The sequence below is a fragment of the Anser cygnoides genome, chromosome 5 (assembly GCF_040182565.1).
Source record: "Anser cygnoides isolate HZ-2024a breed goose chromosome 5, Taihu_goose_T2T_genome, whole genome shotgun sequence".
Classification (NCBI taxonomy): Eukaryota; Metazoa; Chordata; class Aves; order Anseriformes; family Anatidae; genus Anser; species Anser cygnoides.
Window position 1 is genome coordinate 39,583,177 of NC_089877.1, and position 26,039 is coordinate 39,609,215.

The window sequence follows — 26,039 nt, forward strand, 5'->3', positions numbered from 1 at the left end:
CTTACTTGTAGTTCCTGAAGTTGTAACTGAAATAGAAAAAAAAAAATACTTCATCATCTGCAAGTTTTAGAAAAACATATAATACTAGTTTTAAATATTCTAATTACGATTTTTTGCTGTGACTACTGAGACAATTTCTATTATCTCAGCAGGATACTGAAAGGAAGGAATCCTGTACATTTATAGTCACAATTTCTTCCACAAAATGTAAATCAACTCAAAGTGTTAAAAATCTTTCTTAGTGCAGTGTGATAAAACTATTCTTAAGTATTGTTCTAGCTGTGTCAACTATGGTAAGCAACTATGATAAGTATGATACTTGCACATTCTATCTTTAAAATATTTTCCTTAAAGAAAGTAATTTATAGATGTGGATCTCTGTTGAAGATTTACCTATGGTTGTAATTGTAGTTGTACCAGTGCTGGTTATAATGGTTGAAGTTGAAGAAGGTGTCGAAGGTGTTGTAAGTGTCGAAGTAGTTGATGGACAAAGAAAAACATCTCCAGGAACTACAGATCCATTTTCTGCACAAATATATATTGTGCATATGTCGCCATCCGGTATTACTGCCACAGACTGTCCCACTTCATATCTTGTTCCATTGATGACACAAGGACATGCTGCAAGAAAGAGCTTTTTTATGCAATTTTTCTACTAATGCTTCAGAAGACAAAGGCAAAATATTTATGGACCTGCCAAGGATACAAATAAGCATTTAAATGCTGTGTCATGCACACTCATCTCATAGCTATACCTAAAGGTTAGATCTAATGTACTGACTTATCTTTACGTTTAGAGCAATGTTAAAACATATCTAACAAAGCCCTATATAAAGTGACTTGGAAGGACAGACTTACAAACCAGGCTTAAAAATACATTGAGAGAAACTGCAACTTAGGTTTAGTATCTGACACTTTTTAATAATACTACATGGTCTGAAAGTGCAAACTCTTGTAGTGAAATACATTAGTTTGGATATGGGGCATGGGAAGAAAGAATACACAGACATGAGAAAAAGATTGAACAACAAGTACTAACAGCAAGGTTCAGCAAAAGTGTTGCCCAGATTTCTTTGGCCACAACTTTCACTTGCACTGGAAAGAATTATTCCAAATCAGTACAAAGCCTTTGTAGAGACAGACATAGCAGTTCTATGCATTTTTTTCTTCCTGTTTTTCTAAAAACAAACAGACATTATTTACCTGGGATTGGTGCACAATCAATGGATCCTGAGGGGCCACAGACACTAAAAGCAAAAATTTCAAAAATTAAAATGTTACATATCTTTTATGGAGCTCTGCTAGCAGACCAAGAATTCAGAAGTGTACAAATTTATTACTTAGTCTTCATTCATACTACTGGATATTTTTCCGTATAACATTTTCCAATATTGCCCATCATTATTTCATTCCAACTAAGTCATTACTTGCATTCTTTAAGTGCAACATCTTAAGCTATCATAAACAGCTTTATGTTAAAAGTTGCAATATGGAAGTAATAAAAGACATTCTTCTGAGTGGTAAATGTTCAGCTAGATCGGTGGTTTTTTTTTGGTTTTTATTTTTTTGTCTCTGGTCATCACGTGGAGTCATAGATGGCAATTCTACCATTAATAAGGTTCTAGGAATGAGCAGTTAAGACTCAGCTACCTCCTGCAGGGCTAGTACAGCTCATTTCAGATTACAATAACTTTGAAATCCTAGTCTTAAATGAGAATGCAAGGCAAACTAGCCCCTCTCTTCCCAAAGAGCCATGAAAACCAAAAGGTTGTTCTAGAGACACAGCCAGGCTTCATGTCACTGTATCACTAATGGCACTTCTAAGAGTATATTTAAAGGTTGTTTGTTTGTTTGTTTGTTTTACTAATAGACCTATTGGAAAGACACTATCAACTTGAAATCTGTATTATTATGGGTCTGTAAAATTATGGATGAAAAATTTTGAATCTGTATATATTGGAAGTGCAGCATTTCTTAAGTTTATGTCTCATCTAGAATAAATGGCATTGTTACTCTGACCTGTATTGATAAATGTTAGAATATATCACTTCTTCAGGTGAAGTTGTATCTCTGCTTATTAAAATACATGCTTGAGGCCCAGTAAAGTAAATGAGGTGCTCAGCATACATAAATTATTTCCTGAATTATTGCAAATATTTTTGCATTTTTACACACCACTTTGTACAGTTCTCTTCTGTAGGTATTTCTTCGCCAGGGCGAACAGGACTACCATTGACATAACACCAACATTCATCTGAAGTCACACATTCCTTTGTCTCTTCATTATAAATGGGTGTCTTCTCAGGGCATCTGGGATAGCAACCTGTTGATGACAAGTAGCACAGAAAACAGGGTGAAGAAAAGTATAAAAAGTTAATTCAGTAACAGGATATCTTCTGAAGGTAAATGATTCTTGCTGAATCAGGCATAGTGAAAGGCCTTGCAGAGAGATCTGGACAGATCAGAGAGCTGGGCAATGACCAACCGCATGAAGTTTAACAAGAGCAAGTGCTGGGTCCTGCACCTGGGACGGGGCAACCCTGGCTATACGTACAGACTCAGCGATGAGACGCTGGAGAGCAGCCCCGCAGAGAGGGATCTGGGGGTTGTGGTTGACAGCAAGCTGAATATGAGCCAGCAGTGTGCCCTGGCAGCCAGGAGGGCCAACCGTATCCTGGGGTGCATTAAGCACAGCACCGCTAGTCGGTCGAGGGAAGGGATTGTCCCGCTCTACTCTGCGCTGGTGCGGCCTCACCTCGAGTACTGTGTGCAGTTCTGGGCACCACAGTACAAAAAGGACATTAAACTGTTGGAGAGTGTCCAGAGGAGGGCTACGAAGATGGTGAAGGGCCTAGAGGGGAAGATGTATGAGGAGTGGCTGAGGTCACTTGGCCTGTTCAGCCTGGAAAAAAAGGAGGCTGAGGGGAGACCTCATCACGGTCTACAGCTTCCTCATGAGGGGGAGTGGAGGGGCAGGCGCCGACCTACTCTTTTTAGTGACCAGTGATAGGACCCGCGGGAATGGTGTCAAGCTGTGAGGGGGAGGTTCAGGCTAGATATCAGGAAGAGGTTCTTCACTGAGAGGGTTATCGTGCACTGGAACAGGCTCCTCAGTGAAGTAGTCACTGCATCAAGCCTGTCGGAGTTGAAGAAGTGTTTGGACTGTGCACTTAGTCACATGGTCTGAATTTTTGGGTAGACCTGTGTGGTGCCAGGAGTTGGACTCGATGATCCTTGTGGGTCCCTTCCAACTCAGGATATTCTATGATTCTATGAAATCAAAAATTCCCAATTCAAATGAATCCTTGGACAATTAGACTCTCCAAAAGACTTAAAATTTAATCAATTTTCATTTATAATACTAAGGTGAGGAGAACTAAAGAAGAGTCTACTCATGAAAACCAGGGAAGTGTATTTTTTCCTAGTTCAAAATATCAGAGAAACCCTTATATTCTATGGGTAGCTAGTAATTTTAAGACAAAGAAACATACTGATTTTTCTACAGATATTAAAATGTCATCACTATCTCAAATAATACTTTGGGGAAAAATATGGAAGTGGATTCAATAATGAACAGGTTTTTACTACATTTATTGGAATACTAGGTCTTATTTATGTGCCCTTAATAGACCAGGCATCTCTACCCCAAGCAGATCATTTATCTGCATTTTTTTGTATTCTCAGCCAGTGACACAAACCCCACCTGCAAGGGGTTAATTATCTGTCAATCCCCATTGCATTTCTCATGTAAATACACTTTAAAAATTATGTTCTGCTTCCAAATAAACTCTCATAAAATTCAAGTCATGGTTACACAAAGACCCCCTTACACTATTTCACACTGCAACACTGTACTAAAAATGTTCTAACAGAAATAAGTCTGCCCTACTTTTAGTAATCTAAGACAATCCATTCCAAACTATAGGGTCAATTTTCTTTTTATATTTTATTTTTGATTTTGCTTTTTTCAATTTTGTACCGTCAGTTCAAGGAGTAAAATAACAAAGCCAAAATCTGGGCATTTCTTTGCAACACCTAAACTGGAGATAACTGCTTCCAGTTCAGACCAAAAAGACAGTTTGGACAAAAAGATGCCCGTTTTCTCCTCCTTTATGATCCAGTAAAACAGAAAATACTTGTAACCTCATTCACATTTTTGGATCATTGCAGTTTCCATAACATGAAATCCTTTCCAGTTATCAAGCATATAACTTGACAGTTATCAAGTTGTATCATAGTTATCAAGCAATGATAAGATTAAAAAAATAAAAAAAATAACTATCAGTAACTTGCTTCTTTATCATGTAAAAAGCTTTCCATTTCTTGAAACGTTCTTAGAATGTTGTTAAAAATAATAATGGTGTAATAATTTTACATGTTTCAGGATATTATCCAAGCAGAGACTTAGTTTTGTAATTAACATCCACTGGTGTTAATAAATAATAAATTACATTACATGAAATATTTACATGTGACTGGAGACACAAATTCAACATAACATATTTAGGAATATCTTGTCAAGATGAGTGACTTATCCATAGTTGTTAAACATACTTGGATGAAGTTTTATGAAATAGAAGACCAAAATTGCAAGGAATTTATTACCTTCCAGGTATGGTACTGAAAAATTGGTGCTGACATTATTAATCATCCTGCAGGTCATGACATCACTGCCACAAGGCTCATAGTGCCATTCACACACGTCACGAGGGTTATAGTAGTCACAAAATATTGCTGATGAGAAAAAAAAGAAAGTTGATTAAAAATACAGTTGCCAAAATGCAGCTCAGCCCATATGTTTAAAGGTAAAAGCTAAATGAATCTACAAGTTAAGCTAGCAAAATTTCTCTTAAGGTATGGGTCCTGGATTTTCTTCTACTACGCATAAACACAGGATACCCTCAAAATTTGGGGTCAAAACTCTGAGGCATAAGATTTTGATATTAAACACTTAAGCTGAGGGTGAAAATGTTTGATTCAAACCACACAAAAAAGTAAGAATTTGTATTTATTTAAATTTAAAATGAAGGGTGAAGTTCTGATTTTTTTTTCCCTAGCTACTAGCAAGCTTCAAAAGTCTCCTGCAGTATATATTCAAAACAGTTCTACTTGGCGTATCACATAGACAGTCACCTCCAGCAGACCATGAACAAGCATATGAGACATTATGAATACAACTTAAATGGAATTCAGCTTAGTTGACTATGGACAGAGGTAGGAGCTTTCATAAACCTAGAAATAAGAGCTAACTGAAATTTACAAGTTCTTACACTTGGAAACCTAAACTAGTCTTAATTCTGAATCAGAATGAATTTTTACAATTCAAAAATTTAACATTTCTGGCACTTTTTTGAGAGGGGAATATGAATTTAAATGTTATTTTACACATAATGGTAAGAGCATTAGCACCGCTAGTGGACACTGCTTAATACAGTCAATACTGATTAAGTTCATGTACACAGGGGTACTTCTATGTACTTTTGTTAAAACCAAATTCTGAGTTATTTGCAAAAAGGAACAAGAAGAAAGGAAACAGGACTTGGAGTTCACCAATTATCAAGCAAAATGGAAGGATCACTTGACACCTAGCCTTAAAACTATCCCACCTCCCCCCACCCCCCCCCCCCAAAAAAAAAAAAAAGCTAGGCTAGATAAAAGATAATTGATATACACAAATTTACTAGTTCTATTTGTTCCCTTATGTGCTGTGAAAATAAATCACTCTGCACAGCCAGCACAACCCTGCAGAGGACAGTATTACAGTATTCATAGTTTATTTAATAGGCTTTCTGACAGCAGACAGAAAGACACGGTTGTGTTTAGCTATTACTCACGACATATATCAGGAGTTCTCCAGAAAACACAGGCCTGAGCCTTGGTACATTCTTGAGCATATGCAGCAACTGCAGAACAGAAGCAATCGCAGTCTCCACCACTGTCACAAGAGCAGGCATCATGAACACAAGCATCATAGAAAGGAGTTGGGTTCACCTGTTGGAGAAAGGAATGTTACCCCAGTTCATATCCAAACTAATAAGCTTGAGATACCTCTTGAGATCTGGGAACTGAGCTGGGCAGGAATGAGGCTGTTTCTAAGAATTACCAAACATTATAGGCTAGAAACTGCTTAATGTATTTTGTATAAAAATGGACTTAAAGTAATATAGCACCTTCATAAATTCTTAGGATTAAAAAAATAAAAGTCTTTTGCAGTGCTCACATCTTCTGAGTTCCATTCTATTGCCCTCAATAATGAGTTGGATTAATGCCAGTGAAGTTGGTGTTTTGTTTTTTTTTTTTTTTCAGCAAGCTTTGCCAGCCAAGTTGTGACCAACCTCAAAAAGGCTGCACTCAACAGGAAATACAAAGCAAAGAATTTTGTGTTTGCCAGATTTGGAGTTTATCTCATCACACATTTCTATGTTTTTGCCTGGGACCAGAAGAGGAGAAACCTGGATTGGATTTTAGCTCCTGAAGGGATCAATATAGAAGCTAAGGCTAGTTGAACTGTGCTAACACCTCTAGCTGAACTGAAGACTTAGCTGAACATCAGTCTACTTAACTCTCTTCATTCATTTCTGATATCTCACTGTTCCTACAGTAACAGATGCACTGTGCAATCCCATCACTTACTGCTCTCTACAAACCTTGGAGTGACAAATTTTGAAGACATCACCCAGGATGAGGCTGCATTCTTTCTCTGCCCAGGACTTGCGATGTGGTTTCAAATCACAGGGCTTAACCTCTTCTGTGACATCTGGACACACAGAAGACTGTTTCCAGGAATTCCCAAATGTCAGAGCATTAGTCTCCTGCAGCCCACTCCTGGTTGTAAAATCATTGTTAGACTTGTCATCAAAGTTGCCACACAGACCGCACACTTTGCCCTGGAAAAGGAAATGAACATACCCACAGCTTTTAACTATACCATGGAAGTGAGAAGCAGACTCACATAAAGTAAGAACAAAACATTGACATTAAAAAGGACAATTGATTCTCCCTGTAAATGATGTATTTTCACCTTTACTTCCAACTCATTTGTACAGAAATTAAACTTTCATTTGTCTGTGTACTCAGCAAACTACTCAGCTGCCAAGTCTTCCCTCTTTTAAAACCAATTATATCCACCGTATCTCCATGCCTGCGTCCCTTCATCCCACTTCTAACACTGAAGAGTGGCTAAGCTTCTTTCAGCTGAGAAGAATGAATTTATTTTCCATTCTTCTCAATTTATTGTAATTCAGTTGAATGAATATTATTAATGTAAACCTGAGAGAACTGAATTCAGCTCAAAACTATTTTTTTCATTAAAAGCATCTGATGTACTTAGCATCATTTCTTTATCCATGAAACAAAAAAGCCAGGCACTCATTTTTCTTGAAAGAAAAAAAATTAGCAACCTACCCACAGCAGTGAAATTTAGGTAGTGATATATATACTAAGGTATATCAGACCCATGAAGAATTATGATCCTGTTACTTAACCCTGCACCTCCTCATTCAGCCCAGTGAAGTTAGTACTCTGTAATTCAGCGCCCTGATTTTCAGAAATCTGAACCATCTCCTGACATTGCACAGGGAGTGTGGTTTTGACTTGGAGCTGAGATTCTATGCAGGTTTCCAAGTTCATATAAAGTCAATTAACATCCCCTAAAATACTCTGGATGAGTGTCTCTTAACATTCGCAAACTCTGAATGTCTTAGACACTTAGCTTTATTGCAATCGTATGCTATGCATCCTCTGTGATGCACGTTAATGGACTGTAAGAAACCTTGCACCCCTGCAAGCTGTGATAGTAATAACATAAGCTAATCATTCATGTGTAGAAGATACAGGATTAAATTCAGAGTCAGAATAAAAGATTATCCATGTTTTCTTATCTCATCTATTCATACTACTATTTCAGAAAAAGACAGAGAGATCCTAACTTTGTAATCAGGGGTCAGCTTGATGAAAACTGTGGTCTTCTTATCCCAGATAAGCATCACACCATTGCTAGCCTCAATAACGAGGTAGAGGCCTACAGTCTTGTTCCAGTAATACACATCATCACCAACATCTCGCTGAATTTCTTTATAATCTTTGTTCTCCAACTTCAGCTCAGTTTTCTGAAAGTTAAAAAGATGAGAAATATTATAAAACTTTATAAAACTTTATAAAACTTTACTGATGAGATGAAATATTAGACATTTGTGACAGTACATCTTAGTCTGAAACTAAGAACTCAAAGTCTGTTGGATGACTTTCCAGGATGACAGAACGTGGTGTAGCACCTTTGCTTGAGATAACTAGAACAGACTTCAGTACCTAAGAATCTATACCTTCACACATTTAATAGGGTCTCTAACCTTTATTTATTATAGCTGTCTTTAGTGGCTAGATGTGGCTTTGTATCTGTATATATTCAGAGCATTATTTTTTTTGAAATACTTGAATATTGATATACACTCATGAATATCACTACTCACCCCCAGAAACATTTTAATAGCCTTTGAGCAGGTGACACCTGTAGTTCCACAAGGGACGTTCTCTGTGATGATACTGAACGAGCCAACAGAATTTTTGTCACCACAATAATCCTATGGGAAAAGGAATAAATGAGCATAAGAAAATTGAGTAGGATATTTAATTTTTATTTCAATCTAATAATAATTGCAAACACTTAAATCTCCACAATGTATAAATTGTTCCTACTGCTTCATATATAAGATCCTACATACCTATATTTTTACAGATGCACTAACAAATACATTTTATGTATACAGAAATGTATGTGTATATGTTTGGGCATACATATAGTATGCAGAGTCTCATGTTTGACAGAACCTGGGAAACAAGTTGTGCAATGAAACAAAACAAGCAATTATCTTTAAATAAAAATATTTTTGTTTTGTAAACTCAGGATTTTCACTTATTTCAGATTATGATGATGAGCTGTTAGCTCTCACTATAAACTAGTCCTTTTACATACAATTTATGTACACTGTATCAAAAGAAAACATTCACACAGTTTGCCTGTGCTAAAAATACAGAATTTATCATGGCATAATCTGCAAACATCTCAAGAATAGTGATGACAGCCAATAAGAAATGGCAAAACCGAAAAGGAAATTAGATCTTCAAGGCAATTGGAAGGCACTGCAAGATGCCAGTTCAGTGCAGATGAGCATTACCTGAGTAGCCACGTATTCACAACTCCCATCAAAGTCATAGAATTTTCCATCAAATGTGATATAGTGGCCACTGCCATAGATCATACAAGTCCCATAGCACGCTGTTTCAGTGCAGCTCCAGACTCCTTTCTGACAGGTACTAGAAGAGAGCAGAAAAGTTGACTTTTCAGATCTCACCAACAGTGTGCTCTTTGGAAAACTGCAGAACAAACCAAGCAGCTACCTGATACAATTTCATAATACCCACTTTGGTTTTACTGAGTGTCTTAAGTCTCAGCTTCAATAGTTTAGCCTGTTTTTAAGTTTATAACGTTTTTCAGCTCTGACTAGCTACTTTTTTTAGATCGGTTAGTAATTATGCCTAAAAAATGAGTGCACTTCCCCTATAAGAGATGCCTACTGAAAACAGAAGCAGCTAGTTACCCCAATATTTTCAGTACAACCTTTGTTTCCTCAGACAGCAAAAAGCGTGCCAGAAAATAAAGACTATATACTTGCAGCTATCATAGCTACTATAGTACTTAAGCCTAGATATGACTTTTAATTTAACACGTGGAATATATTCTAGAAGAAAACACAGAATAATAACTTACCAGGTATTGCAGTCCACTGCTATGCTCCGTCCATGATTATACCACTCATTGTTATGAAAACATGGGCAGTCTTCTTCCTTAACGCAGCCCCCTCGGCCGTCATCAAACAAACCTTCAGGACACACACAGCCTGAGACACACTCTGCTTGGTACTAGGGAATAGAAGGAGAAATTGCTACCTTATTAAAAAGTATTAAATTTTTCTCCACTTTTTTTCTTCACTTCACTCTGGTACAAACAAGCCTCACATTCATTTGTTTTTTAAGGTTTTTCTTTCTAGGTTCCTAACATTTTTCATTCTTTTTTTTGATTGTCTGAGAACCTGAATTGGATTTGCTTGGGAGGTACATCTCTACAGAACACTTAGTGAAAACAAAACTGAGAGGCTAAACAAGAGTAGAATCACCATTACTTTGGCAACAGATTAAAATCATTGGGGAAAAATAAAGAAAGATAAATAAGAAAGGGAAACAAAAATTTTTAGTTACAATTACTTTCTCTGAAATACAGGTTGCACTGTGTCATTTATAAAATAGAGAATAAAGAAGATGACATGGAGAAAAATTAAGCACATACATGATCGGTTTGAGGAGTACCACAGCGAAGTTGTATAGGCGTTTGTGAAGACCAGTTCGGGGAGGTGTTGCAGTCAAAGTAGGTTTTGTTAGAAGGGCATTCTGTTATACCTGAAAGGTACATTTTTGGTTTAGGTTAACTGAGAAAAGGCAAAACAAGTGCGTGTGAAGGGTGGTAGTCACTGAGACAGAAACCCCAAGGAATGTCCATCCTTATGAAAAAAAGAGACTCAGTGAAGACAGAACAAAGTGAAAATGTGTAAGTCTTTTCCAGAAAAAGAAAAAAACAACAAGCAAAATAAATAGAGAATTCAAGTTGAAAGTACATTGTGGGGCTAGGAGGCTTGGATTGTTTGTTTTTGGTTTTGTTACTTTATAGAATGCCACTTACTTTTCATTCTCATGTACACTGAAGTACACTGGACCTTTGCATTTCGGCAAACACTAGGAAAGAAGTGAAATAAGACAAATTCAGAAAAATGTAATTTCAGTATCTTTAATTTAAATTTAAGGATTTTAAAATAAAGAAGAAAGTATGTATCACAGACATCCTGAATAATTTCTACTAATATTCCAAGGTAAACTCTATTGAGGTGCACTTATGAATATTCACTTGGTGAAACGGTGTGTGGAGATTTTAGTCATAATGCACAGAAATATTATGTTTTAAGGAATTAATGTTAATCTATTAATCCTTAATACTATGCTTCATAATAACTCAGTAAAGAGATAGTAATGATCATTTAAATCAAAGCATACACAATAAATTTTCATGCCCATTCATGTAATATGCTGTAAATCTGTTGGCCTGTACACTTCTTCTCCCAGTTCAGTCCTCTTTGGGAGAGAAGGAAGTATTTCAGAGTTTGCACTTATGTTTGCAGCAAACAGTTGTCAGAGTGTTCATGATAAAAAATACTAGACCTGTGAAAACTGCTTTCAAAAGCCTATGGTATACCAAATACCTATCAAGGGGACCTTCCTCCAATGGAAAACATGAGCAATCAGTTTCTGACAGAAAAGAAAATAACAAAACATAATAGCTGGCCTTTTATTACCTTATTTTTTCCCTTTGTTTAACAAAATCCTAATGACAGTGCAGCTTCAGGGGCTCATTACTTGTGAAGGCTGGTACTCACAACTCCAAACAAAGCTGTACCTCTCACTTATTAAAGAATTACATTGCAACAGGACAATATTTTGCTCAGCATGACGATAGTGTGAAACATTATAAATGTTCATCAAAGCACCATTAGTAGCCTAATGGCTTACACTTAATAACTAAATTTAAAAAGGGCTTTTATCCCCATGAATGAGAAGCCACAATAAAACATACCAACGCTCTCCATCTTTTATGACATATTCCCCTGGTTCCAGGTATGACCCCTTGTAATAACACGGGCATTTGGAAACAGGCACACATGTATCCTGGTTATCCAAGTATGTATTATCTGGGCAGCCACAGCCATCCACAGGAGCAAAGTCTTGCAAGCAGTGCTTTTCACCATCAGCAATGGAACGACAGGTTTGCTGACACATTGTAAGATTGTAAAGGAAGATTTGATTTCCTGGGCAGGCAGACAGTTCACCAGCTGGAAGGAAAATAGCAGACTGATATACAACAAATGCAGGATAGACAATTTAATCTTCATGTTTCTATTTTGGTTTCTTTGGCTGTGCAGCAAGTAATGGTAAAAATACTCCCTTAGATTTTACTAAACTGAAAAATATCATAACTCATAAGAATGCAAGCCTAACTTTGTTTATCAGTTGAAAATTTCATTTTAACTGCTACTAATAGTTGGTACTTTCATACCCATATGTTTCACATACAGATAACCAGGGAGAGAACATGTTTTAACAAACTCCTATTCCCAACAATACTGTACTGTTGATTAAAAAGGATAGACAATGATAAACAAAGACACTGATAGGCAAAGACAACGTAAAAGCCATGATGGCTGGGACTCCCTTAGTCAAAGATGGAAATAGCATTATTTAAAGTGGGGAAAGAAGGTGAAAGTGAAAAATACTGCCTTCTGAGTTTGAAATGTGTGTCATAAACAAATGAGGTCTAAAGAACATAGCATAAATTAGTTAACACTATAAGCATTGTCTATTTTAATTCCATTAGTCATTTCTAAAATACTCCACATCTCTTAACATTAAGATCATTGACAACTAAACTCAGAGAAAACCTACTCATTTCTGGTGGCTAATTAATTTCATGGGGATTACAGTTCCACTACTTACTGCAGATGCTTTGTCTCCAGCCTCCCAGTATGATCCCTTTGAAAGCACAGGCTCTTGAGTAAGAGGACAGGGCAGCACACAAGCATTCTTCATTGTCCTTGCAGAGGCAGGTGTCATATTTACATCTCTGAAGAAGGAATGAAGGGGTCAATACGCCCATAGGCGAACAATTAGCTATTCCAACTCAGTTGCTATTAAATATCCTGCACCCTTTCTCTCATGTCATTTTTATTAATTCCCATGATCTACAAACAATAGAAGGAATGGACAAAGCTCAGAGACTGAAAGTGCTGCTTCATTTCATCCAGAATAAAAATGTTTGTATGCTTATCCTAACCTAAGCAAAGCCTCTTGAATCTTTAAAAAGCAGCCAGCTTCCTAACAACACCTTCCATAAAGGATTTTGATACCACTCTTTTTTGGTTACAACTTAGAAAGCCAGAGATCCACAACTACAAAAAATCATAATGGCAAATTAACCAGATTAATGAAGATCTTCACAAAATTTGAGCTCAGATTGAGTTCCAAGTATATGTGAAGACTTAGGAATTTCTTCTTTTTTGCTCAGATAACCTTCACTTACACTTCTGTATATACCTGCATCTGTTGAATTTTCTTTCCAGTTCAGAAATCCAATCCGCTAAAATGTACATTAAATACAAACCATAAATAAAAAAGAAGAATAAAGTTACCTTTTTCTAAAGGAGCACACCATGAGAATCTTGTTATAGAAAATACTTTGAATACAAGCTATGCTGCCTCGGTTAATCACTACAAAAACTTCACCAGCTCTTACGGCCAAGCCATTCAGTAATGTCTAAAACATTTGAGCAACGATGTCTGTACCATCCACCTGAAATAAAGCGCTACTAAAAAGAGTGCAAGATTGCAATACCTTATAGTATTCTGAAGGATCAATGATTGAGTGACATCTTGCAAAAGGACCCTCTGAGTTTTTCAGCAAAGAACACCAATGCTCAGCATAATTTGCTGAAAAAAAAAAAAAAGGAGGAAAATGACATTACATAATCATATTCATTACATTCACTTATCTTCCTCGTGCTGTCACATCAATAAATCCAATGCAACAATATAAACACTCTGGGGAGTGGAGAAACTACACGCAGTCACTGCAGATGTATTTCTGTTCTATGATTCAGTTATCTAGCAGTAGACACACAATCATAAAATCAAAAATCTTACTGCTGCAAGTTTTCTACATAGAATCATGACAGCCCTTTCCATTTGGGGACCGTAAAGCTAAGTTGAACATAATAAGAAATAATACTAGGAATTATGCGATGCCTTTGCAGGTAATATAAATTAATGTCATTGCTTCCCTGTCTTCCAGCTCAGGATTCCTCTCCAACTCTCCTTAAACTTTCATTCCAATTTGTTGTGAAATCAGTGCTGTTATGTATTCATACTTGCAGAAATGAATGATTAATTTAACGGTCCTCTAAAACAGATGAACATCACAGTGCAACTCCTACATGCCTGCTGCAGTAATACACAGCAAAGGCTGCTCTTCCTGGCAGGAGGCAACCATCCGACTTATTAGTGTGCTTACCACTTTCAATGCTGAGACTGCAGGGATCTTCCAGCCTCTCTGCCTGGTCTGCACAGATTGACTGAGCTTTCCATGTGTTAGCAAAGGCAGATCCTGTAGCTTCTACCAATCCACTGGTTGTTTTAAAGTCATCACCTTCCATTCCATTAAAATTTCCACAAAGACCTATTGAAAAAGGAAACATTTTCCCTAATTATTACTCATTCTCATTCTGAAAGGTCAAAGGGACAACCAATCTCAAACACTGGAGACAGAAACTCATACAGCTGATTCTTCTACCTCAGTATTAATGCATACTTGTAAGTACTCAAAATTTAGGAACCCTGTTTTAAATGTTAAATCTCTGAGAAGAATAATCTTCTTAAAGATATCTCTGCCTCAGGAGATCACCCCCAAAATCTGTATTTTTAAATGCTTTTTGGTGAAATTAAAACCACAAAGTCTACTAAGAGCCTGGTTTGGTGGATAGTTTGAAATTAAACTGAATAAAGAAATAAGGAATATTCTAAGAAACTTTCATTCACTGGCACAGAAATGATAAGTGAAATTCAATATGAAATAATAACATATTTCTAGTTTGCTTGAATCAATTCTTTTCTAGTATTCTGGTTTCTGTCTTTAGTCTTCTGAATTCAATAAATAGCATGACAGGACAAGGGGTAGCAGTTTTAAACTCAAAAATGGTTTAAACTAAAAGAGAGTAGATTCAGACTGGATATTAGGAAGAAATTCTTCATTATGAGGGTGGTGAGGCACTGGAAGAGGATGCCCAGAGAAGCTGTGGATGCCCCATCCCTGCAGGTGTCTAAGGCCAGGCTGGATGGGGCTTTGGGCAAGCTGATCTATTGGGAGGTGTCCCTGCCTGTCACAGGGGGGTTGCAACTAAGTGATTTTTAAGGCCCCTTTCAACCCAAACCATTCTACAATTCTATGATTTACCACCCATGTAAAGAATATATGACTCTTCAGCTGTGGAACAGCATAGCTTTGCTTCCCATTTGAGTGGACACTCACCTTGAAGATTTTCTTGGACTGATTGATCGACAGTCACAAACAGCTGCATGATTGGAAACAACTGGATCTGCAGCTGAAGCCCAAAAGAAGTTCGTACAATGAGGTAGTAGGAAGACGGCTTGAAAACTGAGAAGCTGGCTGAAAAACAAAACATGAACTGTGTAGTAAATACATCGGTTGCTGAAACAAACATTTCTTATTAGCTTCTGAGATATTGTTTGTCATAAAAACTCCAGAGAACAGGATCAGAATATTTTTTTTTCCTCTAAAGATCATTGGTCAGCTAGACACAATAGACTTACTAACTTAACGAGTTAATTACCTAAAATGACTCGGCCCTAAGATCAGAACCAAATTCAGATTTTCTGCAAGGCAGATTCAATACAAACTCATTTATGATGAGCAATCTGAAAAGGAAGAGATTTTTTGAGAAAATATTATCCCAGCACTGCTGTGTGCACTGAGTAATGGATGTGTCTCTACAAGAGATACACAGCTATATACTGCTTCTAATAAAATCTTAGATACTCTTTCCTGAGCAAAATATGGGAAAGATATAGACCAGTGGTCCTTCCAGTCAAATTCTCTCATAAGCTGTTGCTGCATACTTCTGGAAAGGAAATTAAAGCTGCATAATATGCAATATTATAAACCCTATAACATGCTATATATAACAAGCCCCTGCAACACGCGATACTATCCAAGAGAATGTCGTTTTTTAGCTAGCGATCAACTTATGCCCTGATCCAGTGGGATAACAATGCTTTGCCCTATTTTAAAAACTGCACACACAATAATATTAACAAAATAAAACCACTTAATTCTAAATGTTGTTTTAGTCGTAAGGTACTTGAAAAAAAAGGCTCTGGATTTTCTTATATTTTACATGGACAATATAACATAATCAAGCCATTATAGAAAACCCAGAAGAATTATGTATAAAATCAGCATAGTAGAGGAACTGGGCTCCCTATTTCCTGATACATAATTTCTTATAGCAAATCAATTATTATATGCTCTATTTATCTATTTAATCCATTTATTAGATGGTCTACTTTATTGCCTAGAACAGTTTTATTTCTCTAAACCTTCAGCTAGACACTGTAATTGTTTTAAAATAAACATTCACAACTGTCTCCTCCCATGAATGCTTGTCCTTTCAGATAAAGAATTACTTCCTTGCAAGTATTTTATCATCTGCAGATAGGCTGGTAAATAAGAAGCAACACATACTGTGTCAGTGTGCTGCCTGAGCATATCTGAAAGGGAGTGATAAAGAGAAGTTCTACATTGCTTTCAGAAGTTACTCCAGGACATCACAGCTGCTGTTTGATAATTACATCCCACCAGAAGTTAGGGTCCTAAATTAGGTCATCTGAGTCAGTCTCTGGAAGTGTCTATGTCCACTGATTATATAAAAATATTTTGGTGTCTCAAGTGAGCTAGGAAGATAAAAGGACACTACATAGCACATCTCTCTTTCCTGCCTTGGTTGACCATAAAATATGGCAGTTATCTTGTGCCAGGCTTTCTTTCCACAGACAAAAGGGCATGGGGAAGTGGTGGGGTGGGGTCCACATGCCTGAGCCTTACGACGACTGAGAGCTAGGACATTCCAACATCACATACCCAGACTTTGAAAGTGCTAAACGCTGCTTTGTAAGTAAATTAATTATATACTTTAAGTTTAAGCCCTGACAATTCCTCTTCCCAAGTTACATGCCAAAATATATTCAAGCTGTATGAAGAAAGGGACATTTTTTTTAGTCATTCTCTGCATACATATTGAATCTGTCCATGAAATTTTCAGTGACAATGATCAAATCACATTCACCTCAAAATCATTCAGAACACATTCAGTTCTTTTTTCAACATTTGAACATATTTCACATGCCTCTCTCCAACTTTTGTCTCTGAAAAAATACATTCCTACATGAGAGGTCAGCTGTGTGACAACACTTAAGGCTGTATCCCTTACCTGATACATGAGGCACATTCACTGTCATCTCATTCAGTAACACGCTGCCATCTGATTTGAAAACCACCACCTGTACAAAAGCAAATAGGATCAATGAGGTTCCAGGTACTAAGAGGAACACAAATTGATAAAAAATAACTTTATATGAGGGGAGAGAGAAGAGCCAACATTTTGCACATTTAGACCGTGGCTAGAACTTAAAATTTAGGACAGGAAGAATCTGTCTTAAAATTAAAGTGGAAGTGGGCCTGTATAATATGAGCAAAGTTTGGTCTTGCTATTCAGTGTTTCAATTACACTTGCCTACAACAATTCATGGCAGTAACAAAAAGAGTTGGTTATTGCTCCACAGTATAGGAAATATGCTAATTTTCAAAACATTCAGGAGAACCCACTCAACACTTACATTTTTTTTGGCATCTACTAACAGCACAACAGTCTTCAAACAGGTCTGCCCATCTGTGGAGCCACAGGGAGCCAGCTCTGCCAGGAGGGCATGAGTATCATTTACAGTACCCTACAATGACAGGGAAATAAATGTCCAATCAAACATCTCACATACAAGATGATTTCCAAAACAATGACTAAACTCATCAGTCACAATAACAATTGCTGTAGAACTTAGTGCTAAAACTGAGGTTTTATAGCTATCTCCATAAGAGAACACTTTCAGAAAAACAAACAACAACAACAACAAAAAACAACAGTGGTATGGTTTCTAGTTCAACAAGATCTTTGTCATTCTCTGGAAAAACAGGCACTAGATACTTTAGGGATAAATGAATGAAATAGCTGCCAAGCTCTTTTCCCTAGCTGGTTTTGACACTCAAACACAGAAACAGCTATAAAGATCTGGCTGAGACATTTTAATCCTGACAACTGCCAATTTTTTGCAGTATACCTATCCAGGTAGTCAGCATGCTGCTTTGATTTTTTTTTTTTAACACATGAAGGACTCCGTTGGGTAATGACAGCATATGTAGTCTGCTAAGTAAGCCACCCATTGCAGCAAGGGCCCGAGTCCTCCCATGGGGCTGTTATAGCCCATCCTGAAATCGTCACTCTTTTAGCATTTCTTCTTCCCTAATCCCATAAAAGTGGAATAAAAGAAAAATTTACAGCTGTTACATAAGTGCGCAAACACTTACTTGCCTTTACTCTATGAGAGTAAAGCCTTACAGTACACAGTACCTTGGCCAACACATAGTAACAGTCTCCATGGAAGGTGTATTTCTTCCCATCAAAGGTAGTGATATGGGAACCTCCTTCCACTGAACACGTGCCTGGACAGGGTAAATCTTTGCATGTCCATCTGCCTGAATCACAGGTGCTATAAATAGAGAAATAAATAATCCAGAGATGCATGTTGGTATTATAGCAGCTGAGAGCACTGAAAGCATCTGTATAGCTAGCAAACGGCAACACATCCCCAGGTGTTTTAAAACTGTTTATTTGACCATTTCCTTAAGATTTCCCCCTCTCATAAACTATAGATACAAGACAACTTTTCAGAAAACTGGCCGTATAGACAGTCAACATATACATAAGTTCAGAATGTTTTCAGGAATTTTACAACTAAGTGGAATATTGAAAAGGACAGACCCACATACAATCATTTGAAAAAAGGTGTATAACCATGATCCTTACCATTCTTCACATTCATTGGTAATGGTTTCTCCAGGGGAATACCCCTTTCCATGGAGTCTGCAGTGGCACTGGCTAACAGGTATGCAGCCTTTTTCAGTAATATCATCATACACAGTTCCTGTAAAGCACAACAGTAAACAAACCATTACAGCTCCTTCTGAAATGAGCAATTTCCACAAAGAAGAAAATCTGAGAGGGGGGACATTCTCAACTTGGCACAGAAAACAGAGGCTGAGGTAAGCAAAACTGAAGAAAAGTGTTTCTAATTTTTTGTAATCTAAGAGCTATGGAAAACACTTTCATCCAGCTTTGAAAATCTTAGCCTAGCCATTTGCACAACTATACACAAATGAAAAGATTAATAAAAATATAAAATAACAATCTCAAAATTTTACCTCTTCAGCTTTTCAGACCTTCTGGCATACAACCTATACTGTCATAGTAATCTTTTTTCTAAATTTGACAATAAGTCCTAGAATTTAACTCAAAATAATGAGTTGCAATAATAATTTTAAGATACAATTTGATGACATTTAATATTTTAATTATACCTCCTTTGCTAGAGTTCCTAGTTTTGTTCTTGTTTTGCTTTCTAATACAAAGATAAGTAAAAATAATACAGATGCATGCGCATACAGGAACTAGAAATACACTTGCCTTCAGGACAGAAACAACCATCCATGTAGTGCTCCTCACAAAGGCTGCTGATCTCCAAGTGTGAGCAAGTATCCATGCAGGGTGAGCCACTTTCTCTATAGATCATGTTGCCAGGACAGGTCTTGGCTGAAAAAATGAGAAAGACACCATCAGTTATTTGAGTGAGAAGTCCATCATTCCTCGAAAAAATACAGATCATATGACCCACTCCCCTCAAGCTGGTGGTGTCCCAAGACAGCCTCCATTTTGCAAAGCATGTTTAATGTTTGTTTCTGAATTGCTATCCCTGCCTTTTTTATTTTCTCCCTTCAGTCTTGAATAAATCAAGTTATCTCACTCACCTACAGTATCAGATCTTGAGCTTTTTAAGGGGAACAGAATTTCTATTTGCTGAAAATGATTTCTTTATAATCAAGGTAATAGAAGAAGAAAACAGCAAAACCATAGCATTTAGTTTATTGCACTACTGGTATGCAATTCATTGTGTATGGCTATAACTTTGTAAAGGAGAAATTAATTTAAATATTTCACAGCGCTACATTCATGAGACATTTGTTTTTGTAAAATTGATATAGCTGCTTACGGCAAAAGGACTGTGTCCTCCATTCACCCGGCCGGCCACCTGCGTGCGAACACTGACGAGAATACTCCGAGATGGTGCTGCAGAGGCAGAAGGAGTCCTCATTTCCATTACATGCACACTTGTCCTGCATGCAGGCTTGGATGTACATTTCCAAATTAAGGCGTGACTGACAGTCATCAAATGCAGAGGAGGTCAGCAGCCTCTCACACTCATCACGCTAAGGAGGAAGAGTAAAATTATTTAAGAGATTTGTAAGCACCTGACCTCCTAGACACTTCCTTTCCTGGTCATAAAAACTGTATTCTCCTGAACAGCAACAATTACTCAAGCAAGGAAGAAGAAACCATTTGCCCTGGAATGGCTGAAATCTTCCCATCTCCTCGTGCACAAACACTCCATAGTGCCAGGATGTCTCCATGTGCCTATGAAACCAAAGGTCACAAGTAGGATTACTCACATGTTCATTACAGCTTGGAAGAGCCAGAGTTTCATCGGGGTCTTCACATTTGTCATTGGGTTTGCTGATCTTCTGTAAATTCCCATATGTAATTGCATTGTAGCTTGCCACTGTGAGAAAAAATTAACAAGAGGTTTTGCTAAGACCAAAAAATTGACAACAAGGAACATCTGATTCCTGTGACTCTACTGATTAAGAAAAGCAGTTACTATAATACAAACTAGGTCTGTCAAATGCGGATCTCTGTTCTGAATTATCTCTGTTTGAAGTGTACTTAAAAATTTAAACAGGTAACAAGAAAAGAAGACCAGCAGAGAAGAGAAAAAGATGATGAACCTGGAATAAAGCAGGCGTAGACTAGGAATGCAGCACTGGAATACAATGCTTACTCTTAGACAAACACAGAGATATCAGAGGTAAAATTTGCTCTCTTGTGATGCTCCTATACACAATGCTTATGAGCCTATCTTTTGGGATAACTGTCAGTGTGGTATGATGACTCACCTCCACTGATAAACTCATTGTAGATTGGAATTCCATTGTAATCCCCGCAAAGACCACAGGTCTGGTTGCTAAACTTGCTGTCCAGCTCCACCTAGGTAATGGAAAGAAAAGGGGGAAACAGAAAAGAATTACATTTTTTTTTCCCTATATACATAAAATTTAAGTCTTGCTGGAAATTAGGTAAATTGATGATAGCGGTCCTTTACAAGGCAAATAAAGGAAAATGCAGATCAGACTGTGGGGTGTTACAGTAAAAACTTCAGCTATTTCTCAGAAAGCTCCCGTTCCCTTTCTTTTGACTAGTAAGATCATCTGCATGCCATACTACTACTTCTGTCACATTGCAGAGAAAGGAACTTTACCTTTTTAAAATAAGGTACACTAAGAGCCAGTTGGATGAGTCAGCCTAACACTGTAGCTCTGTTCAGTCCATCAAATTCTACTTCTGTTCAGTCTATAGTAGTCTGTTAAACTCAGGAAATGCTAGATAAAAAGAAATTGATTATACATACCATCAGTGCATCTTCCTGATTCCATATCAGAATCAGGCCTAACTTGGCATAAACCTTGGTGTAAATGTCACTGCTCTCAATAAGCAAACCAGAGCTGTAGTAAGGTGTTTTGACTCTAGGAAAAAAAATCACAGACTTTGAATTAGTACAGAAACATAAAGGGTGGTGTGAATATCTGTGATAAGCCAAATACCCTAATGAATGGAGAAATCAGCCTCTAGGGAAACCATGGCCTCAGGCCTGTCAGTGTTCAAGAGGCATTTGGATACTGCCTTAATGTTATGCTTTAATTTTTGGTTAGCCCTGAAGTGATCAAGCTGTTGGACTTGATGACCTTTGAAGGTCCCTTCCAACTGAACTATTCTATTTTATTCTATTCTATATTTGATATTTCTATCTATCTGATTCTAGCTGCACAGGATGCCTGGTTTTAATGAGGCATAAAAATCTCCTTCGCTGACACTTGACAAGAAAACTCATTGCCCTTAAGTTGTAAAGCAACTTCAGTGGCAAAAGGCTCCTCGAAAGCATAGGTTCTTTAATTAAAAAAGAAAAAAAACAGGCAAAAAAAAATCCAGATTTCTTCAACATCATTGTGGTATTAATAGAGAATATTCAAATGCTCACTAATCATTTACTTTTACCAAAGAAATAACAGCATAAATAGAAGTTTCTCTGTTTAAAAACTCTGGCAACCATTTCAGAAAGAATGAATGTTCTTTTGAATGGATTTTCCACTTCAAGAGATAATTCAAAAAACATAGGCAGGTATGGGGACTGACAACAAATTGTTAGAAAAATGTGTAGAGAAGGAAGCATGTTAAGAGAAATTCAGTAGTTAGTTTCAGTAGTCAGTCCAGTAGTTTTCAGTTGGCAGAACCAAGCTTATTAATGGTGACAGTAATGCATGTTAATGTGACATAGGATATTTTGCACAAGGCTGGGTATAGAAGGTTTTTGTCTGATAAGGAATCAATTCATGGGACATCTCTCCTATTTGTGTATATCTGTCTTACGGTGCACTATGGAACAAGTCACACCGCTGAAATTCATCTGGCAATAAAGGGATTGTGGCAAGCAGCCTCATCCTATAAAATTGAAAAGACTGAGTCTGTTCAAACAAAAGGAGTGTACACTGGAGTCCAGTCAAAATAACCTGTACATTTTCTACAGACTTGCCAGTGGTAATTGTTATCTATTAGGATTTATATGTCTATGAATGTCTCTACTTAACTAGTGTCTTGACAGGGAGAATTTTATCTCCTTATCTCCTGTCGCTGGGATCTTTCCAACTGTTTACCTCAGGTATTTTTAATACGGCCATATGACTCACACATCTAAATACTAGGCAGGAACTCAGAGGCCATTATTTCTACTTCTGGCTGCATTGTTTGTCCTTCACAATGAAGCCTTACTTGATCATATTTTTAGAGAGGATTATAAAACATTGGGCAGCTTTTCACCTCTTAGATATCACAGCGTGGAATATTCCTATTTCTTCTAATACTATAACATTCAATTAAGCAGTGGATCAGGCACCAAAAGGCAAATTCATAGATTTATCTGCTTTGCAGGTTTCACTTCAGTGGTGTGAAATGGTATTGTATATGGAAATGGATCATACCCATTTAAAGAGCAATATGGGAAATTAAGTTCTACAAAAACTAAATCCTGCATGCAGCAAAAACCTGTTCTACAAGCCTCTGTTCATAAAGGATCTATTGTTTTATGAACAATACTTGAGATAAAAAGAGGCCTGGTTCAAGAAAAACAATTTTTAAAGGATTTCTAAACATGTTTTTCATGGAGTTCTTTATAAGACCTGAGTACACGGTGAGGGGCTTTTTCAGTTTGGGGCAAGAACGCATTTTGTGTAACTTCATGTTATTTTGTTATGCATTCTGGTATGATCCCTGGAGAACAGAACGCTATTTTCTATCTTTGAACAGATTTTTATCACAGTAAAGCCCCTCCCCAAAGCAACTTTTATGCTGGATTTTCAATGGCTTTTTTGGCTCATAGAAATGTTTTTAGCTATTAACTTAAGAGGTATACAGACAGATGTGTAAAGAATTTATCTTGCTTTTAGCTTCCCAGCAGTATTACACTAAAGGTACTTACATCCGCCCATCCACCACAGTCAGTTTTGGTTGGAGGTACACCGTGAAATCCTTGATTGTTAATAGAATATACTGGATCTCAGGGTGGTTATTGCTGTTCAGACCACGCTGAATGTGGACAGAGAACTCCTTGTAAGTCTCTTGGCAGTCAGAAACAAAATTATACTCGCAAATGCCAGGAAATTGATAGATGTCTCCATCAAAAGTTTTGAAGTGGTTGTTTCCCCAAGTGCTGCAGACATAGTGTCCATGATTTCTTGTCCTTCCTGTTAAGTTATGAAAAAGTAGTAGTCAGGAAAAAAGTGAAATGAAGGAACTAGAGTCAAGAGAAGGCAAGTGCTGCAGTATACAGTAGAAGCCATTTGCAATTAAATGCATGGTGACTCCATATCTCAAGCCTAATCAAGTATCTGCCTATTAAGCAGAAGAGACGTGAATATCTGATGAAAAACAAGACATTAACAAATATTGCTGGGACCTGGGTATATATTGCAGTCCTCACTGAGGTGAAGGAATCTGCGAGGTGGGGAAACTTAACCCTCTGACCACTAACAAGTGGTCATAAGTACAATAAGTACAAGTGGTGCATAAGTACAATAGAGGTTGCTTCGCCAAATATATGAATTTATTCTGAATCACAGTGATATATTAGTAGTATTTAGTATTTCTAAGAGTTATTTCCTTCCCCGGTGCAACATGCACTAGAAAGGAAACAGTTAAGAAGTCAAGCAAGTGCCACTACTATTCTGGAGGACAAATAGGTAAAATCTGTGCATAGCAGGAGTTTTTAAAGAATTATTCATTTTCCTAACTGAAATAGTGATTTCTATTACCACAGAGAGCTCTGCAGAAGATAGGGTAGAGAATAACTGTGGCAGTAGCAGCCAAGAAAAAGAAAAAGAAAAAATATAAAGCTGATGCTCTGAAATTTATTCCATTTCCAGCCATGGTAAATCTCAAGATGCTGCAGATTAGAGGTGAGCATAGAAGCTGAGCATACTTGGGCAGTTTGACAAGAGCACACTTGCCACTCACCTCCACAGGGTTTTCTTGCAGTGTTTAATCTGAGAAAGCAGAACTACCATGGGGACCTCAAAGTTACTGTACTTTGATGGTATCGATCATACCAGATGCATCCAGCCATGATGGTACTAACCAAGCTGGTATGCTTCTCTCCCCAAAATGAAGGCTACACAGAGATTTGCCCACAGCTCACAACTAGGATCCAAAATGCAAGGTAGCGCTTTCCTCCTATTGCTAAACTCAAGACACAGCAAACCAAGATCAATATCCCAAACTCAAACACTGCACAAAATTAATCACCTTTCTCTAAAATAATTATCAGTACGAGCATTCAATTTCAACACTTTAAAGTTGATAACATATAGAGTAAATTGGAGTTTGTAGAGAAGGATTATTCATGTCCTGAATGACAAAATGAGCTTTGTCCAATGTCAGTATGCTCACTTCTGAAGAAAGCATTTATGTTGTTCCAAAGTAACCATGTAATGCACGATCATATGCTTTCTTCATTGTGTAACAACGAACCAAACGAAATTCTGTAATTTCTTTCTGTCAAGTAGTTGTAATGCCTAAGAAACTCTCAACACATGGAAAGAAAAGTAATACTGAAAATATTTTCCAAGCACTTCATATGAGAGATTAATGCTGTAGATATAGGCTCCAACCTCTCCGAAGAGAACAGTATCTACCTATGTTGGGCTGAGCCATGCAGCCTAGTATTTGAAAGTTAAAGAAATTCAAGACACCTTAAAACTCCATTGTGATATTTAAATACACTACCTCCTTCTACCTTTGCAGTAATATTTTAATTCTCTCCTCTCTCTTTTCCAGGAAGTGATCTACCACCATATCATTTCCAGAGCTTACCTTTTCTTATTTCATTTGTGTTGGAAAGAGCCAGCCAGAGCATAAAGAGGCTGGCAATTCTTAGCCCCATGGCGGCTAAGGTGGGTGAACTGTGAACTCCACTGAAAACTTTTCTTTATATAATATCCACTGATGCAATTGATTCTATCACAGGGGAGGAGATGCAAAGGGAGGAGGAAAGAGGAGGGGTAAAAAAAATAGGTGTGATATTTACAGAAGATAAGAAGTAAACAGACAGGTATTTTTCACTGTAAATGAAAGAATTTAGTATACAGGAAATGGCATAATATTGATTCATTAATCATTAAGTTTTTTATTGCTCTATTTCTTTCTCCTACAGGATGCTATGCTTTTAAATCCTTCTAATGCTCACGCCAAGTTTAACCTTCAGTAACTCCTATAACAAACAGTGAATTTTGGAGTGGCGGAGAAAGGAAATCCCTTGAATGAAGTTTAAAGTGAGATATCCTTAAACAACAGCTTCAAAGCCAAAGGACTTCCATTTTTCACCAT

The 26,039-nt window shown here is 37.2% G+C and overlaps 1 protein-coding gene across 1 annotated transcript in view; it reads right to left on the reverse strand.

Annotated features, from left to right (window-relative positions):
• Positions 1–25,596, reverse strand: part of MUC2 (mucin 2, oligomeric mucus/gel-forming) — a 76,557-nt gene extending 50,961 nt beyond the window's left edge. Inside the window, 29 exon segments of the mRNA XM_066997591.1 lie at positions 6–26; positions 394–621; positions 1,204–1,247; positions 2,176–2,323; positions 4,606–4,734; positions 5,835–5,991; positions 6,648–6,887; positions 7,929–8,108; positions 8,469–8,579; positions 9,174–9,312; positions 9,767–9,918; positions 10,343–10,452; positions 10,733–10,785; positions 11,678–11,933; positions 12,595–12,721; positions 13,490–13,584; positions 14,165–14,329; positions 15,179–15,316; positions 17,157–17,226; positions 17,563–17,673; positions 18,348–18,486; positions 18,804–18,921; positions 19,461–19,586; positions 20,044–20,260; positions 20,501–20,610; positions 21,005–21,095; positions 21,517–21,631; positions 23,638–23,902; positions 25,527–25,596. Of these exon segments, the coding sequence (XP_066853692.1) occupies positions 6–26; positions 394–621; positions 1,204–1,247; positions 2,176–2,323; positions 4,606–4,734; positions 5,835–5,991; positions 6,648–6,887; positions 7,929–8,108; positions 8,469–8,579; positions 9,174–9,312; positions 9,767–9,918; positions 10,343–10,452; positions 10,733–10,785; positions 11,678–11,933; positions 12,595–12,721; positions 13,490–13,584; positions 14,165–14,329; positions 15,179–15,316; positions 17,157–17,226; positions 17,563–17,673; positions 18,348–18,486; positions 18,804–18,921; positions 19,461–19,586; positions 20,044–20,260; positions 20,501–20,610; positions 21,005–21,095; positions 21,517–21,631; positions 23,638–23,902; positions 25,527–25,596 (3,925 nt within the window).
• Positions 25,597–26,039: the final 443 nt, after the last annotated feature.